A 19,811-nucleotide genomic window follows, 5' to 3' on the forward strand; every position below is an offset into this window, starting at 1 on the left:
GACAATGTCACAAATATGCTTCCATTTGATTAGTGCCCTAGAAATAGAGCAGAATCTGAATTATTCCACCTTAAATTCACATCATGCATATGCACTTTTTTTTCTTTTTTTTTTTTTTTACATTTTAAAATCCTAAAACTTTTTGCATCCAAGTTTAAATAAAAAAAAACAAAAAAAACGCCTATGCAATCTAACACTTTTGTAGCCAACTGCGAAGGCCAAGTATTTGACATTTGTCGAAGCACATCACAATGACCCTGCACGCGCGCGGGTGTTCTCATTGCTGTTGCGTTTCTGACAGCACGCAATATGCGAACAGCGCAGCACGGACAGTGTAACGTGAAGCGTTAGTCCCCATCCACGCTGACGCGGGACTCCAGCCCGGTTGTTGCGGCATCAGCGGTAGGAGGAGATACAGAGGGGATACAGGGACTCCTGCAGGCTGATTTCAGCAGCTCAGCACTCGCAGGTGGAGACGCGCACCGATCCGGAGCTTCGTCTGAGACCCGAGCGCGCGCGCACTCACTCACTCACTCTCTCGCACAAATTAATAAATAAAATAATTAATACAGCGAGCTCGTGTTCAAACCAACTACAATGAGAGCAAATCTGTCGCAGTCAGTCCAATCCTCATATGACTCCCAGCCATTTAAAATTTGATGAGCAGTTTTTGGAGAGCTCCTTGGATTGATCCCAGTGTTTTCCAGTCATGAAGAACAGGAGGGAATATGTGGAATATTGGAGCGCGATTATAGTGGGTCTCTTCTGGATTCACAGCTCTTTCGGGATGCCCCATGTCATACGGATAGGTAAGAGAACGCGTAACGGACACCGACTCTTTAACTGCACAAACGAATGTTGTCATGAGTGTTCAAAGTGCTCGTCTGGATGAGTTTGCATTTTGTATTCAGTAACTCTGTGGGAAATGTGAATTAAATGTCTTCCACGGACCTGTTTAAGCGCTAGAAATGTAGTTGCGCGTGCATCAGCGTGCCGCGCGTCTTGGGAGCAGATGGTGCTGCATTGATTTCGTGATTTCACAAACATTTGGAGAGGAATTTGTAACTGTTGAAAAAAAATGTGGCACATGAAATCAGTGACATTTGGAGAGAACGGTGGCGTTGTGGTATTACTTGGAAAATCCGCCTGAAAGATAAGTTCACAGTCTTAACAGGTGATCTAGGAAACATTGCGCTGAAGTTTGCCTGGAAACCTCACCTTTACGCACCGTGTAGCCAGACTCAAGGTCCTCGGCAGTACGGGGAAAAATAGTGCACTCATGCAAGCTGACAAAGAGAGATTTTTCTCAGTCTGAGAAGCTGAAATATGTGAGCCGCGTGGAGACAGGAGCCCAATAAAGATCAATACAGTTTTGTCTGAAGGCAGATCACTTTTGACAAGTGGTTCGATGCATTGCAGAAAAATGGCTCTAAATGTCATTATGAGACATTAACATGTCCAAGCACAGCCTCTCAACGTCCCCCCAAACGAGAGACAGTGCTACATTTGTGCAGTTCAGACAGAGCATTATTATACATACTCCATTTATACAGCATGACTTTTGTTTGTTCTACATTTAATTCCGTCACAGTTTGGCACTAAATGTAAGTGAACTGAAGGATGTTAACCTCCTCATCGATTTGATGTCTTTTTAATAAGGAACATTTTGAGGAATCCGTTTCTTCCGTACGTTCTGGTTCTCCCGCCTCGACGGATGTGATTGATGACTGTGGCTGTGACTTCAATGACATTGTGCTGGAGATTTGTGATTTTTGACAGCTCAGATCTGAAATGTTTGGAAACGGAAATGTTTTCTCAACAGCTGCTTTAATTTTCCACGGCACATCTGAAAGAGAAAGAATATGACCGGTCCTGTGTAGGAACTGACACAGCCGAGTCAAATAAGCTTTTAGACATGAAATAACATCCTCAAGCAGACAGAACATTGTTCAAATAAAGTACTGTGTCTTTTTTGATCGGAGTAAAGCACCCTGTAAATACGGTTATCAGGATGCATGAGTTCGTGGGAGTGCGTGTACAAGTATCGCCTGTGCATTTCCCTCGTTTGCTCACCATGCAAAATAAACTAAAATCGGTCTGTGTAAAGGCATTCGTGTCCACCCTGGAACCACCAGAGGGCTTACTGTTCACCAGCGGGTTCGTTTGCCACATCGTGAGCACTGAAATTCATCAGAGAGGCTGGTGTCCGAAGAGAGCAGGCAGGTTGCGGAAGGGAGGCCGTGTGCTAGTTTAAGTGTTACACCATCAACACGGCTTGTGTAATGGTGGGCATCCACAGCAGACATGCCTCCATTGATTTCACTGTTTTTACAACGCACTTCTCAGAGGCCAGATGGTCGATCAAACTCACTCCGCAAGACTGTAAATGTCGAGCGTTTCTGCTGTGCCTGTGTGTTATTAGCTGTTTTGCCCTCCTGCTAGGAAACTAAAACAGGATCCGTTTTGAAAAGGACAATGCCGTGGCTCGTTACAGTATCATGATGTTTGTTTGTGGTAGGATTTTGTGAACTATTTAGGTCCGTGTTGTTTGGAAGTGATTTAGCGGGTGGCATGGTTTGTTTGGCATGTGATCCTGAGAAGCCTGGAGTAGATAAGACGGTGCAGGGGAAGAATCGCAAACATCCAACATACTGTACATTGTCACGTATGTGCTTTGAGGCCTGAAATGACCTCAGCAGGGTCATGTGTTTTTGTGCTTTATGTCACATGACAGTCATCCAATCACTGCAGATCCAAAAACAGCCTTTGAGGTCAAACTCAATGGGTTTTCAATACCCAGCTTGACTTTTCAGTCTAGTTTGGATTCAGTGCTGTCACTCAACCCTTTCAATATCGTTCAGGGCAGCTGCAGCCTATCAGAATCCACTCCAGTTTTGGCTCGGACAGCTTTGGATCGCATCCAAATGTCACTGCGGAGTAGTGCATATGTCTTGAAAAATAATGACGAACTCTCAGGAGATTTGTGCTTTTTTAAAATCCTAATTTGTCTTGTGTAGTGTGGCTTTCAGAAAGGACCAATTGAATGAGATTTGTCAAAGTTTATACCCATCGTCTTCATAAATGTTGTGTCTTTTGGGTATTTCTTTAAGAGAAGCTTGTGTCTCATCTGTTGTTCAAGAGTACGATTAATGGAATAAATTTAATGCCTTTAAATGAGAGAATCAGCGCCAGAGGAAGATTTATTGAAAAATCAATCGCTTTATCTACCTAAGAGTTACAGTGCTTCATTATGACCAGTTAATCAATCTCACACACGGTTATATGTCACTTATATATATATTTTTTTTTGCCTTTTTCCTAGAGAGAGAGAGAGTTTCACATATTCTTATACAAAATGTCTGTAACAGGAGATAATGTGAAAATGTGCAGTATGTTATGTCATTTAAAAATGACCTTTTATGTAGGATGATTTAGTATATATATATACCATATGAAGTGCAACTTTAGTTTACCTGAACATTACATTTGGGAAATACTAAAAACAGCTCTTCTTTTTGGGTTAAATGTTTGCTCAACCTGCTGGTCAGTATTATTTAACTCAACTATTGTTTAAAAATGACTATATGGCTGATCTAAAATAAACCCAAAATTGTTGTTAATTACCCAAAACTCCCAAAAATGTTCAGACATAATTACTACACTGATTTTTTTGTCATGTTTCATGTTTTTGTCAAATCAACTTAATTAATGTAGTTCAAATAACATAATATTTTGAGTTTCTGTTGATCAAATCAATTCACCTTCATTGTATTAACTCAAATTTTTAATTTCAATGAACTCTATTTTTAATTTTTAAACAACCGGGTAACTTACTTTTTTAAGTTAAACAACTTTTTTTAAGAGGCAACAATAATAATTAAAATAGAGATTTATTAGTAAGCAGTTTAATAAATGTGTCTTGTTTAATTATTATTAATTAAACCTATTAATAAATGTTCATTTATTAAATATATTAATAAATGTTAATTCCCAACATAGTTTGAATTAATTTCATACAGTCATTTTTAAACAATAGTTGGTTTCAATAAAACTACCCAGCAGGTTGTTCAAACATTTAACCCAATCGCAACCCAACTTGGGTTGTTTTTAACCCAGCATTTTGAGAGTGTACACTATAGACTCTTACCCTAATGCAAATCACATGGTCTACAAATCCACATCATCTTCAGGGTATAATGTATTTGACATATATAATAGTGCTTCATATAACAGTATCTCTGCACTTTAGTGCTTTTCTTTTCTTTCTTTTTTTCAATTAAAATGCTCTTCACATTAAAAGCACAGTTTCTGAGGCTTGTGTCTCCTAAACATGTTTCAAGTGTGCTGAATTCCCGTGTGACAAAAGAGCACAGGAGGCAGAGATAAATTTCTAAAGAAGCTGACAACAAGAATTGCATCATCGGTATAAGATGGCCATCAGTCGCAGAGTGAAAATGAATTTTTTATTTGTGTGCAATTTTAATCCATAAGTTGTCGTGGGCGAGCTTAAACGCAATTCTTCCAGCAGAGACCAGAGGTCGATGCGTCGACGCTTTGTGTGCGAGTGAGACGTGGAGCGGTGCACGGAAGGGTTCGAGCCCAGTGCACACGTTCTTTGATGTCCGCTGTCGTCTACTGTAGCAGAGATGCGGAGAGACAGCGGCGTCTCACACAAACAAGACACACACACACACACACATACGTACCGAAATGCATGTGGTTGGTACACACGCACACAGCTGTCTGATTTCACTGAAGCTGTTGTACACGCGCTTCCATTTACAGAGTCAGCACACTTATGGCCTGCCGATTAGCTTCAGTGCCGCTAATGAGAGCGAGCAGATGTCGGTTTTGTTCGCATGAAACCCTGAATCAAATGCTCCGTACTCTCTTCTCTCAAATCAGTGTCACTCTGTTATTCTGAAGCTAAGATCTACTTAAAGACCGACTAGACACACTTGCACGTTTTCACATAAATTCAATATGTACACAAAAGATTTGAATGAAAAGGGAACCAAATGGTGCATAGTGACACACATCATGCACCATGATTTGATTACATGTTAATGCAGCAGAAAATCTCCATTACAGGAGTTTGAAGCTTAATCTGAAAATGTATATATTATGTGGAGCGTAATTGCAAGAGATTGAGGGTATGGCATGACTTTGACACACTCGAAGCATTGACAATCAAGCTTTTTGAAAAGCAGACATGGATTGATCCTTACAAGCTTTTTATCGCACTTTTATTTGAAGTCAAAAAATCTAATAAATGTCAACCTCTGAAATGACTTTGCTTTTTGACTGTCACCTAGTCCGTGCAGGCTGTTGGTTAAATCAGACATAGGCAAAGAGCTATTATTTTATGCTAATGTTGTAGGTGCAGTCTTTTTAAAATCTTAGCAATGAGATAAAGTGAAGTGTGTAATTCGTGCACTTACCAGCATTGCATTCAACAGGTTTTACATTTTCAAACCGATTTGGTAACACTTTCTTTTAGGGTTCAATTCTCACTTTTAACTAGTTGCTTATTAGCTTGCATATTGGCTGTACTATTAATAAGCAGTAATTAGGAGTTTGAGGCAAAAGTTGTAGTTAATAGTGAATGTGTTCCCCATACTGAAGTGTTACTGAAAAATATGTAGTCGCACCCCAAACTCACGCCATTTGAGCCAATGTCAGCTTACGAATCGAATAGCTTCCCCTGCATATTAAGGTGGGATAGGAGAAAGAATTATATTCTTATTAATTATAGTAATTATATATATATATATATATATAAGTGGCCTTAACTACTATGTACTTAGATAAAAAAAATAAGTACTTATTGGGTTCATATTGAATTGCAAAACACTTTTGCTGCTATTGAGGTGGATACGGGTAAGGTTAGGGACAGGTTTGGTGGTATGGGTAGGTTTAAGATGTTAGGGAAGGTCAACAGTGTAATTATAAATGTAATTACAGAAATTAATTACATATGTAATTACATGCAGGTGTTTTTCAAATATAAGTACAATGTAAAAACATGTATGTACACAATAAGTGCATTGTATCATATGATTAATTTAAATATAAGCACATAGTAGTTAAGGCCACTTAATATAAAGTGGGACCAGAAAAGATATGACATCCAAAATATGTAAGGTAGTACAACTAGATCTCTTTTATTGAATCCAAAAGGTTTTAGTTATATTTTGCTACATATAAAGCTATTTTAAAGATTTTGAAATGTCAAAAGGTCATTCTGTTTAACCTTTCCATAGTCCAATATAGTAATTTCATTTGTGATTAAAATATCTTGAAATAATGTATTAATAATAATAATATAAAAAATCTAAAATATAGTAAATGTATATATTTTTATTCTGGCATGGCTTTATAACATCATATATCAACATAGTGAATTATGATATTAAAATTATGTGTAGAAGTCATTGCTTTGTTATGAGAATGTATGTCTGGAAAAATGAATTTTATTGATGTAATTAGGAGTAACCAATATAATTCTGGATCAAGTCATGCGTTCAGTATCATGCGACATCATTCAGACACCTGCAAAGAACCACATGGTCCTGAAACTCTCTTTTAACTATTTGAAAAATTCATGTTTTCACTCGATCATACGCATGTCCAGAAACATCAGGTCATTCGGTGCAACCGCTATAAAACATGGAAAATTGTGTAATATTTTTAAAACTTGTACTAAATAAGTTTGATTGTCCTTTTGCTAGCTTGCTAAATATCAGCCTTTTAGCATTGTATGAAAATAAACCAAAACTGTCATTCGGTAAAACTGAAATTTTGGTAAAACCGAATGACTTTTTTTGGTGACAAATTTTGTCCATCTTGTAAAAAATGACAAAAGCAGAGTTAATTGATTATAAAAAACACATAATCTCATTGTCAAGTCAAGTCAAGTCAAATTTATTTATATAGCGCTTTTACAATTGGTAATTGTAAAAGATACAAGGTAATTGTAAAATTGCTAACATTTAATAAAATTTCAAAATGAATTATATCTCTATTATGTTTTTTTTTACACTTTTAGAAACCTTATACATCACTGACCCAGGCATTGCACTCAAAAGTGGAGGCATGTGAACATGAGTTTGCATTGGTGGATTTAAGTGTACTAAATGACTGGAGAAGTCCTGCATACTTTACGTCACAGGAAGCTTTGTGTTTAACCAAGGAAGGCACATACTAAAAGGTGGTCTGGAGCTGTTTTGTGATCACTCTGCTCTATCTCCATTCAGAATCTTCCATTTCCTCACTAGTGAGGAATCATGGAGCGAAAGAAAACACAAACTTTCAAAAAGCCGACACCTCGCTCCAGGCAGATCCATTCCCTGCTCCACATGAATTCAGACAAGCGGATTGATACAAACTGTGAAACGTTCCAGTGCTGTTCAGCTCTTAGAATGTCGCTCAGCCAATCAAACACTAGTTTTCCCTTACAAAAGTTTGTTTTATGAAGTATACTTAAGTAAAGTTCAAGTATATTTAAGTATACTTTATGTAGTAATATCAATGTACTAGTAGTATACTTGTAAGTGTACTATTTCGGTGCTACTTGGGACTAAATTGGCTTACTGATAAATATACTCTAAGTGTAACAGTTGTAAACTTTGAGTACACATTTTACAACTACGTTTTTCATTTGTACCGTAACTACACTATTTTAATTTATGACAGTACACTTTAAAGTATACCCTCTCTCTCTAAACTATAAGCTACTCAGTCAAAAGATTAAACACAACTACAAGTCAAGTATACTTCAAATACTTAATTACTATATACTTTTAAGTACATCTCGATCAAAAGATTGAGTACAAGTATAGGCCAAGTATACTTAAGATAAAATGTAAGTATTCCTGAGAAGTACAGTACATAAAAAGTATTATTTTTAGTTTAAAAGAAGTATACTAATAACACACTTGAATAAAATGATTTTTTGTAAGGGTTGAGCTACACATGTAAACTCGCCTCGTTCTGTATTTGTGTATAAAGGTCATAGAAAGACAGCCAGCAGTAAATAGAGACAACATTACAACGGTCGCACGAGAGTGAGCTAATTCACTGACACATGAGGTCTTCCCTTTCACCAAGAGCCCTCTAGTGTTCTCAGAACAGATGGTGTTTTCATATCACACGGCAAAGTGTGTGCTCCGCAGCACTAGGTCTTTCGGGAACATATGTTCTTTATAATAAATAATAAGCTGACTAATCTTACACCGATACAACCGTACCTCTCCTTGGAGGGCTAGATTCAAATAATATGCCAGTACTCTATGATCTCATCAACAGAAATGGTGGGCCGTTGTCCCTGGATGTGTGTGACCTTCCGAATATGACAGCTCTCGGAAAAACACATAGCTTGTCAATGTAGTTGTTTTCTCCGTCTCGCTCTTTCAATCTCACTCTTGCTCTCCGTTACTCTTTATTTTTGTTGTGGGAGGTGCTAACCCAGCAGACAGAATCAAATTTCATGTCCACCCATTTGTCTTTATTACGAGCCCCTGTCTAACGCATCCGATTCCCACTCACTCCCGTCAACCGGCCCCTGCTGGGAAAGTCAAACGGAATTAAACCATCCAAACGGGAAAAACCTGTATGGTCTCAGGTCCCAGTGGCATGACGAGATACGACCATTCCTCAGTCATGCGAGTGACCGGAAGAGCGCTCCGACCGAATGCTGTCGACTAAATATCAGCTCTGACTCGGCTGTTGAGAGGCAGTGAAAGGAGAAAGCTGGAGCCAGACGAAGCTTATTTAGTTTGTTAATTAGCTCGAACCTTTTGATCCCAATTTAAAAACCTGCCACGTTGCTGCGTTCGCCTCTTTTGTGCATTGCCCGGAGCAAAATAAAACGGAGCCCATTTTTCCCCCTTTGCTTTTCAAATAGTGTGGCATTCAAGTCCTCCCCCTTCACAGACTCCCTCCCGTTTGATGCGAGCTGCCTTTCTGTCTGCCGACATACCCAGTGCCTGCAGAAGCGCACGTTAGTGGACGGATCACCCGTTTCAGCAATAATACAGTGGCAGTCCGTTTCCTTCAGCTTCACTGAGCATTGATGACATTAAGGTATATTGATTTAAATGTGAGTAGGTGGGTTACCCAGCAGCATGAAAGGAAAATTCACAAAAGACATTCCTTTATTATCTCAATTAGTTCAACTAGGCAGTGAGATTAAATTGAGAGCAAATGGAGACATTTCTGAAGGTTAAGTCTGCAATTTCTTTGGTGTGTGAAATATTTCATACACTAAAAAATAGTTAATTTGACACACATTTCCCTCTAGGTTGGGAGAATAAAGGAATCTCTTTTGTGAATTTTATCTCAATAGGTTCTAATGAGATTAAAATGAGAGAAATGCTGAAGGTTAGGTGTACAAATATTTTGATGTCTGAAATATTTGATGCACTAAAAAAATAGTTGGTCTAACTTAATAAAATGATGAGTTGAGCTGTTCACATGCTAAAATAAGTTATTTCTTGCCAAGTTAAACCATATTATTGTGTAGTCACCACAATGAAGCACACCACCAAAAAAATCACATATAATAACATTTAAAGTCAACATGAAATCAAAATACTTGCTTCACAACTATCGTGTTTGTTTGTTGGTTTATGAAATATTGCTGTGTTTTTTATAAATGATTTATCAGTGCACATCATTGTTATTAAATTATGTTCCTCATAACCTTGAATCAGAATAACTTCCCCTCCCTCTTGCAGCAAGGGCAGGGCAACCTGTCACTCATATGAGATCCACCAATAGCAAACCACAACCATCCAATTAATTCCCCAGAGACAAAATCAAGCCCCGCCCTACATTTGTTCTTGTCCCAGAAGGCGTTTCACTCTGAAATGCGTCACGATAGAGAAGAAAAGACTAGCGTAACTTCTGTTTCATGACGATTTTGGTGTCAACATTCACTCCCATGATCTAATCACATTAATCTAATCAGAAATCCACTGTCCATTTGAAGTCAATGCCAGTAAGTGAGCTGATTGTTGGCTGATTACCCAAAAAAAAACACAGACAAAATTCTCTGTTTGTTTGATTTTGACCCAGTGGTGGGTTGCACTTTATTTTACAGTATGTGTACTTGGAGTGTACTTACCTAAGAAAGTACTGGGTAATATAAGGTAACTAGTAACAGTGGTGTACGTTTGAGGCATTGCATCTGTTTGTATTATATCAGACAGGTTCCTGAAATCATTATTTTTGCAAATTCGTTTGGTGACACAGAAATTACACACTTCACAACATCACTACATCTTTGGGAAATATCTCAAACTGTACTCAGATGTGCCAAGACATCAAATTTTGCAATCAAATATGACATTTTATGTGACCAATTTATCTGAGCTATGCTATTGACATTTTGAAGCTATGTGTCTCACCTTATGTCAACTTTCGAGAAACATTTGAGACACTTTAGGTATGAAAGAGCCAAGGAATAGCCAAGGAAAAAGTTCCTCTTGGATGTGCTCTAAGGCTCGAAAGAAAATATTTGTTTAAGGAATGCAAACTCTTTATAAGAGGAACCAAACATGTTTTGTTTTAAGGAAAATGGCCACTCATGAGGTTCATGGAAGGAATGGTAACAAATATCTAGTGGAACTTAACTTGGCCTGCTTTCCTAATAGTCTCCTGTTACAACCGCTAGCCTGTGATCTACAGGCAAGACATGAGTTATTGTGATCATCAGTTCATTAGGACTCAAAGAGGTCTGTGGAGGTCAACCACAGCTTAGCTGAACGAGAGCTGCCTTTGAATTTCTATTGAGTAACAGCTTTTTTCTTCCATGTCTCCTTTGTCCTTCTGAGAATCTACAAGTGCTGTTGAAAGTTTCCGGTTTGTGAGGCATGCACTTAACTATTGTGTGTTTTAGCATTTCATGCAATAAAAGGGCTTTGCGTCAGATTTGTTCCATTCCCCGAAAGATACTTATTTGAAAAGATCTGCATAGGAAGATGGACTACAACTTTCATAAATGAAGTGCAGTTAGATAATTCTAGGTATGCTTGAACAACCATTAATAAAATGGCCATTTTTAAAAGCTATCATGTAAAGAGTAATAAAGCTTTTTTGGATGCATCCAGTTTTTCTCTATATACTTCTCTGTGCATTTGTATAACAGGAGAGACTGAAGTAGGAGCGGAGAGAGTTGACCTCAGATGTAGTGGTGGTGGAGGTCAAGAGACCCACGAGTCCCAGAGCATCTCAAATGGATGCTTCAAAGAAACAGCACTTTGCAAGTGAAAAGAGGGTGAGATGTTATATAAGTTACATACATGTATTGCTGGAAAAGAAGTCATTGGCAAGTACATTCAACAGTGTTGGACCTGTTTGGTCAAAAACAATAAGAACTTTGCTTGGAGTCTCACTTTCTGGCCTGTTGTTGTTCATTGCGCAACTTAGGCAGTTTTTTTTATGCCTTTGCCTGTAGGAAATAAATAATAAACTGCAGATTAAAAGATCACCAGCTCTGTAGAGATCCAATAAAAACAATTCCCTGCATGGAAATGGACTGTGTTGAACAATAAGTTTGAATACAGAATGATGGTGAAACAGAATAATTAGCTGAATTAATTACCACACCGTCCATTGATCGACATCAGATGTGAACTTGGGATCATGAAATTTGCATGCATACACACAGTTGGCAATCAATGGGTATTATTTAACTTTAAAAAGCAAGATAAATAAGTATTCAATCTACTCCAGTTCGCAATGAATTTCGCAATGAAACAAATGCTGTTAATTTGCCCTGCATTGTTGTGGTTGCACTGGTTTATTCATCATGATAAATGGTTTATGGCAACACTCTGCAACTGAGTTTTGTAGGTAACATTTAAGACTACTGATGCACCTCATGAAATCTGTATATTGAAATTATTTATTGCTTTGAGAGATGCACATTTAATCTTGGCATGTCTATACATTGTGCACTAGCTTGTAAGCCACTAACACAAAGCTATTACTGAACCGTAAGACAACAGCTAGTACGGGAAATGTCAGGGGTAGTGTAGAGTCATTCAGGCAGGAGATGAGAGCAGCAAGGTGAACTCTGATCTGGGGAGCTAAAAGATTACCAATAAACAGAAGAAAACAAGGGCTTTTGCTGCCGCCCTTGACAATAATGCGACGTCTGGACTTTAAAAGGTACCGCATAAAGATTGGACCACTATAAAGCTCAGAAACAGCAATGTTTTTAAATGCCTAAATTGATTTGGTTTTAAATGTCATGGACAGCCAAACCATTCAAAAGGAAAGCAAACACAGATATTGTTATAAATATGACGTTTTTCATATTCAGATTCATCTTTTGTTGTAGCTGGCATACATTTAGCTGGTTGAATTGGTGGTTGTGAGGTTATGTGCCTTGGGTTATAAAAAAAGTAGACCAGTGTCTGCATTTGCGCACTTGTCCATGGTGGTAAAAGTCATTATCCACACATGAACACGTTAAAGTTTCAGTGATAAATCATCGGTTGTGTTTGACATTAGTTCACTCCAGGTTGTGGGTCTTAAAAAGGATGAATGAAACCCTGTGATTGAACAACATGAAACGAAGCAGTGATTGAAAAGAAAGAGGCACGTCTAGGCCAGGGGACAATCAGTGGGTCTTTGTGCCGTTTTCCCAGCCGGTAATGACATCTGGAACGCCTCGTGCATAGAAATAGGCATTAGAGCTCGGGCAGAATCCGGTGTGGCTGCAACTCTACAAAGATGACAGAATCCACACAGTGAGCGTCTGCGGGATGGGGCCTATTAGAGACCGAGATCTGTTTGAGCTGCTGACAGACTTGAAAAGAAAGACTTGAGAAGATATTACCTCCAATTATGGGGCTTCCTGACCAATGTGATCGAGTGGAACTGGGAAGGCTGAGCCCTTTCATACTCTCGACACGTCAACTTGTTTTCCCAGAGGTCTCACGATGATGTAGAATGGCTTTCTTTCCTCATTCCTTCATCCTTCCATCTCCACATCCTCGTCCTCAGGCCTCTCATCTCTTTTTTCTTAAAGATCAGCGATGCAGGGCAGAGCGTTTTAAAGTCCTGAGAAAAACACCCCACATTCTCTGAAACGGAAAGTGTTTTTGTGGGGGACTCGACAGCGAAGTAGACCTCATCCTGTCAAATTGCAAATTTAATCCTATCCAGCATGTGCAAATGGTTGTAATCCCCACTGGGACACAATGGTCTGTTCACTACTCATCCAACCCCTGCCTCATCTGGCTGGATTATAATGTTTCTATTTGAGTAATGATTGCCAATTACACATCTTTATGTAATGGCCCTAATGCCACTTGGGTCTATCCTGTGCAGGGTTCAACAGAACAGACTCAAGAGCGTTTTTAAGGACTTTATAAGTAGATGAAACATGGAAATGATTATCACCCCCTCAATCAATCAACCAACCAACCAACCAATAAATCAATAAATAAATCAACCAACCACATAGCCAACCAGTCAGTCAACCCCAGGTCTGTGACATCAGTGCTACAATTAATCAATCAGTCAGCCAGTCAGTCAAATAATCAATCGTCTGACCACCCAAAGAGTCAGTCAATCAATTAGTCAACTAACCAACTCAGCAACCACCCAAACTACATTACCAACCAGTCAGTCAATCCCAGTAATTCTGGCCTGTGACATTAGCGATTGAGTCAGTGAGTCAATCAATCAATCAATCAATCACTCAACCATCCAACGAGCCAATCAGGCAGTGAACTAACCAACTCACCAACCACCCAAACTACTGTACCAACCAGTCAGTCAATGCCAGCATCTCCGATCTGTGACATCAGTTCCTGACACTATCAGGCTGAAAATACCTTTTTCTGTGATTTTCCAGTAATCTGAGTGGCTTGATTTGTCTCAGCTAGAGGGAATAAACGCTGATTGCCTTCCCCAGGTCTTGATGGCAAGTCAGAGTGCTCTCCCCTCAGAAGGAACGCACTCCTCTGGGGACTGATTGGCTTCTTGGCCCTCGCAGTGCTGGCTGACATGTTAGCTGTGTAGCGCTGGTACACCTGACAAAGCCCTCATGATTGGGAGACTTTCTCAGCCCTGCCGAGCCTGAAGTATATCAATTCTCTTGTGTGAATTTGCCCCAGTTCACAAATGTTGCGTCCATGGTAGATTATCAAAGGGTGATAGATGTTTCACCCGCTGGACTCCTGACAATATTTGGTAAGATGAAGAGATGATTTTGTAACGGAATCACAGGACAGAAATGACATGTCCTGCGTCATGTCATGCTTCACACAGAGTTTGGACCATCAACTGTTTGCTTTGGTTGGTTGGGTGTTTTACAGTACAGCTTTCATTGTGTTGCATATTTTTAAAGCAAATCAAGCAACGTTTTTCGTCAAACAAAGGAGTGAATTCACTGAACAGATGTACCAATTTTGCACACTGTATTTCACTGCTAAACCTACCTGTAATCCAGTTTAACCAGGTGCTAAATGCGCTAAATAAAGTAATTCTCATTCTTTTCAGCGCAAACACGCCACATTTCTATGTAAATTAGGCTTGTTATATATTGTGCCTTATTCACAAATCTCAGAACTAGTTTTCTGGCATAAATACAATTTGCTATAACCACCAACGGAACACAAGCAGTAAACTGAATTTCATTTAAAAGAGACGTTTGTGTACAATTTCTATTGATCATGGCTGCACTCATTCATTAAATGATGGAAAAGAGAGTTTTAGGCATATATCCAGATGTAGACGACTGCACTGAAAGCATTTTAAAGAGCCGATTCAGGTGCTCGGATTGCAGTGGGGGAGTAATATTGTAGCGTAATGTGTTTTAGTATTGCACTTTGATTATTCCACGGTTAAAATGTTGTTTCAGAAGTTGTTTCAAATGGAAAGCGTTCTGTTTTTAATAAGAATTCTATTTTCATCGCAATTCCATTATGATGCCAGGGTCAAAGTCTTGCTTGAATTGCAAAATTGTGACTCTTTGGTCCTGTTTACACCTGGTATTAAGATGCGTTTTGGTCGATCGGATCACAAGTAGACGACACTAAATACAGGTATCTAAAATGTTTTAAGCTTGTCCACTTTCGACCACTTCCAGAGGTAGTTAAAAACAACCGGATTGCTTTCGTAGTGTAAACACTCATGTAGTCAAATGTGTTCAAATAGCGCAAAAGTAGGCCTACTCTCCACCTTCTGACCTAATGCGTAAACATTATGGGACGCGCTAACCAGACGGGATTTAAACTTTGTCAGCTGGAGACCCAAGTTTGATGTACCAAGCACAATGTTTTCTCACCATTCCTGATTTCTAACTCACAGTGTTCAGCTGGTCTTGTGGCTGTCAGAGCAGAAACAAAAGCTGATGCTCTCCATATGTTTTTCCGTAGTCTCTGGTCCCGTTCATATGTAAATTGCTTGAGATTATTTCATTCATTAGATGGAAAGATCTGAAAAATCCCATACATTTACCTGTACATAGACCTCCCCTCGAAGAAATCAGGACAGAAGTGGTTGAAAGTGGACAAAAGAGACAGATTAAAAAAAACAGCTCGCCTGCTGAAATTGTACACAAAAAATAATGGAGAAAGATGTGCTGCTTTGTTTTATATCGCTCTTTCTGCAGTCTGCTTCGACTGCTGCACTGCATATTGACACCTACTGTAGTGGACTCTTCTGTCTCAACATTCACCTTTCGCATGCGCTGTTGTACACGAACTGTAATCCACGGACTCTCCTGGTGACGGAAATTACGTAACATGGACAGTGGGTGGCCGAAGTATACTTTGGGCTTGACTCTGCACTTGTGCTTCTTAATGAAGTGATGTCTTTTGGCCATTTGAATTTGACACTGAAATCCCTGTTATGTGGGAGAACACTCCCTGTTGAAGCTTACAGAAACCAGATTGCAGTAACTAACACTGTAGAAATAAGGTGTTGTGGCAGATATATTTATTTATTTGTTTATTTACTACTGCATTGTAAATGATATTGTTGTTCCCTTAAATTTATTTGACTTATTTACACTGTTCAAGAGCTGCATTCTCATGCTAAACATGCAAGTCACGAGTTAGACGTATGACGGAGTGTTTCTGTGCCAAATACTTCCGGTTTCGGAAGAGCAAGAGTACGCCCATCAACGCGTTTCATTCGGGATACGGAAGCCGAGAGATTTTTCAACAATGGCTGTGTCCAATTCAAGGGCTGCATACATCATGGAGGCAGTCTCATTTCAGAAAAATAACCATTAGATTGCAACATAAGAAAGAAATTACAGTATTTTAAATCTCATAATGAATATCAGTCAATTTTATTTAATTTACTTTCTTAAATATGACATCCTTGATGAAGTATTCAGCCTTCAAATGTGACCTCTGGAGGTGTGTTTTTGGTTGTGAGGGAAAGATGACCCTTTTCAGCTTCCCAAAGAGCCCAGCATCAAGGGAACAGAGGATGAAGTTTGTTTTTCCGGGGCAGCAACGGAGTTGTGCATGTATGTTTGTTTGTTTGTTCCCGGGATTTCGGTGATGAATGCTTTGTAAACAAGTCCCAGTTCGGCGCTGGATTAACAGATCGCGGGTGGTGAGGAAAGCTGCATCTGTGTTTTGTTGGCAATCGGCGCACAAGTGCATATAATGTAAACAACATGAACGTTTTTGTTCCCTTTTCATTTATAATGATGTCGCAGCTAGCAGATGATCTCTACACAAAAGCTGCGCATGCTCTTGACTCTTTAGCTCCGCCCATAGCAGACACGCCTCCAGGAGCTCGGCTTTTTTCTGGAAAGACTCGGTTTAGAGTATCTACCTTTTATAAATATGATAAAACTAAAGACTTTTCAAAGATATGAAGGATGCATTGTTACTCTAAATGTACTCATGATTAAATTTGCCTAATATACAATATTTAATATGTCATTATATGGAGATTGTTTTTATAGTTTCTACACATGTATCATAGTTTTATCATAATTCCATATATATATATATATATATATACATACATAAGGTTCATGGCTTTTCTTTTTCTTTCTTTTTTTTTTCTTTTTTTTTTTTCTTAGTGTGATTTGATTCAGTTCTGTTCTGTCTCCTTGTCATTATTTGATCTGATTTCCTAGTCTGTCACCTAGCTTACCCATTAATTAATTATTCTGTTCAACTGGTCTTGATTAGTTCCCTTTTTTTGCTCCTTGTACGTAAACCTCATCCTTGTCTGCTGTTGTTTATGTGAAAGTGTAGTTGTCCTGTTTGTTTGTTTGTTTTTTGTTTTGTTTAGTTTTTTTTCTCGTAGATTATTAAAAAAAGACTTTCTGCATTAAGTCTGAGTTGTGTGTGTGTTATACTACATGTGACAATAAACTAACTTTATATAGAGTTTATAAATGTGACAAAATATTAAAATTAACCACAATTGCAATTCAATAATATCTATTCATTTCTGTTATGAGAAGCACAACAACGTAATATGTTACAAATGTATTCTGGTATATTTTATTATTTAGAACATTTATATTTCTACTTATTTCTATGTATTTCTATTTATTTGTACATATTTGGCATGTTTATGCATGGATTTCAAAATTAAGACTGTTTACAGCTCGCATGCTGAAATTAGAGCGATTGCCTAATAATAAATAAACAATTAATATGTAGCCCTAGTGTGAGTCAGATGGTTTCATTTTGGGAAGGGCTACAGTACTGGTAACGTATGCCAGATTGCAGCTACAATATTGCTCTCAGGAATTACATTGATGTGAATGTCATATTTTGAGGGCGCGTTTGAATCGCTACCTGATTTGCATAATTCCAGCGCATTCCACCCTATCCTTTGTGCATCCTTAAATCAGAATGAGCACATGGAGTTGATTTTTACGCAACAGCACATTCACTTTAAATGAATGTGCACTGTACTTTGTTAGGTTCAAATGGATGAAATCTCAGTGTTCTGCTCTGACATCAGCCAGATATGCACTAATGTCAGGGCAGAGCATTGTGGGAATGTATGGCTAGAATAGATAAGTGCTAGTTGCTATCTGGCTGACAGGTTTTGAGCAATGAATGACATGGAAACCAGCTTTTCTCAACTATCACATGGGCCGTCCACACAAAATGGAGGCACTATAATGACTTTTTTTAGTAAGGCAATTTTAATAGAATATCTCTAATAGCATTCACAATAATTTCATTTGGAGGCATGATTGAAAGTAAGAGAATGTTGAAATGAAAGGAAGAAAAAGCTATTTTCTTTTTGTTAATATATATGAAGGACTCGATGTTCTTTTCTTTAGTGTATTATTCTCTTGGGAGAGAGTATTCACTGATGTTTCATTTCATTGTGATGTTTACTTTTGCCTTGAAACATGGACTACACGTCAGAACGTTTAAGACATTAACCAGACAAATAGAGGAACATGCTCACACCTGACAATGTGGAAAAAAGTAACTGCAAGGGTATACGAAATACAGGACAGACAAATAATGTGCTGCACACGCGTGCAGTGTAAACGAGGCTTTACTGTCTTCAGTTCAAGTGCACTTAGAATGACCTTTTCATTCCAATCCACCATAAACATATATAACCAGTGAACGAGGTCAATGTTACACCATGTCAATATGATGGTAGCTTGTTTCTGCCATGGAATACAAATAAAAGTTAATTGCGACTTTTACTTCACAATTCTGACTTTTTTTCTCTCAATTGCGAGTTTACATCTCGCAATTCTGACTTTTTTTTCTCAGAATCGTGATATAAACATGCAATTGCAAGTCTGAATTGCAAAATAAAAAGTTGCAATTCTGAGAAATAAAGTCAGAACTACTATACACCATCTTGCAACTGTGAGTTATAAAGTCAGAATTTTGAGTTAAAAAGTAGCAAATACCTTTTCATTTAATTTTTTTTATTTATTTATTTTTTGTTATTCCATGATGGAAACAAGCTTCCATACAGTATATATGTGTTTTTTAATTGTTTGTCATAAATTTTGGAGAAAAAAAAAAAAAATAAATAATAAAAAAAAAAAAAAATATATATATATATATATATATATATATATATATATATATATAATGGACACTGGTTGTAACATTTACACCACATTTAACCTAAATGGCTGAGCCAACAGGAGGGTTGTGATGTTGGGTTTCCATGTTTTATGGGGACTTTCTATAGACATAATGATTTTTATTCTGTACAAACTGTAATTTCTCTCCCCTAAACCTATACCCATCACAGAAAACTTTCTGCATTTTTACATTTTCAAAAAAACAAAACATGACATGATATATAAGATGAAAAAAAAAAAAAAAAAAAAAAAGATTACTGGTGTTACTATCTTCACTGTAAAATAGAATTGTTGGTTTAACTTAAAAAAGTTAACTTACCTAGTTGCCTTAAAATTTTGAGTTCATTGAAATTAATACAGTGAATAATACAATTAATACAATACAAAATTTGAGTTAATACAATGAAGGCGATTGGTTTAATCAGCATAAACTCAAAAAAAAAAATGTTATCTGAACCACATTAATTATCGAAGTTGATTTGACAAAATAAAAAATGTTGTGTTAATAAATCATGAAAATATTTTTTTACAGTGTTTGTGGGGACATTTGGTAATGTTTACTTATTACACACACACACACACACACACACACACACACACACACATGTTTGTTTTTGTGAATTGTGGGGACTTTCCATAGACTTCAATGCATTTTACACTGAACAAACTGTACATTCTATCCCCCTACCCTGCCCCTACCCCTAAACCTAACCCTCACAGGAAACTGTGCAAACTTTTACTT

At 37.8% G+C, this 19,811-nt stretch overlaps 1 protein-coding gene across 1 annotated transcript in view; it reads left to right on the forward strand.

Annotated features, from left to right (window-relative positions):
- Nucleotides 1-517: 517 nt before the first annotated feature.
- grik3 (glutamate ionotropic receptor kainate type subunit 3) overlaps nt 518-19,811 on the forward strand; it is a 177,608-nt gene continuing 158,314 nt past the window's right edge. Inside the window, exon 1 of the mRNA XM_067391507.1 lies at nt 518-809. Within this exon, the coding sequence (XP_067247608.1) occupies nt 710-809 (100 nt within the window). The 5' untranslated portion in view covers nt 518-709. The remainder of the gene's footprint in view (nt 810-19,811) is intronic.

This window comes from Chanodichthys erythropterus, chromosome 2 (assembly GCF_024489055.1).
Source record: "Chanodichthys erythropterus isolate Z2021 chromosome 2, ASM2448905v1, whole genome shotgun sequence".
Classification (NCBI taxonomy): Eukaryota; Metazoa; Chordata; class Actinopteri; order Cypriniformes; family Xenocyprididae; genus Chanodichthys; species Chanodichthys erythropterus.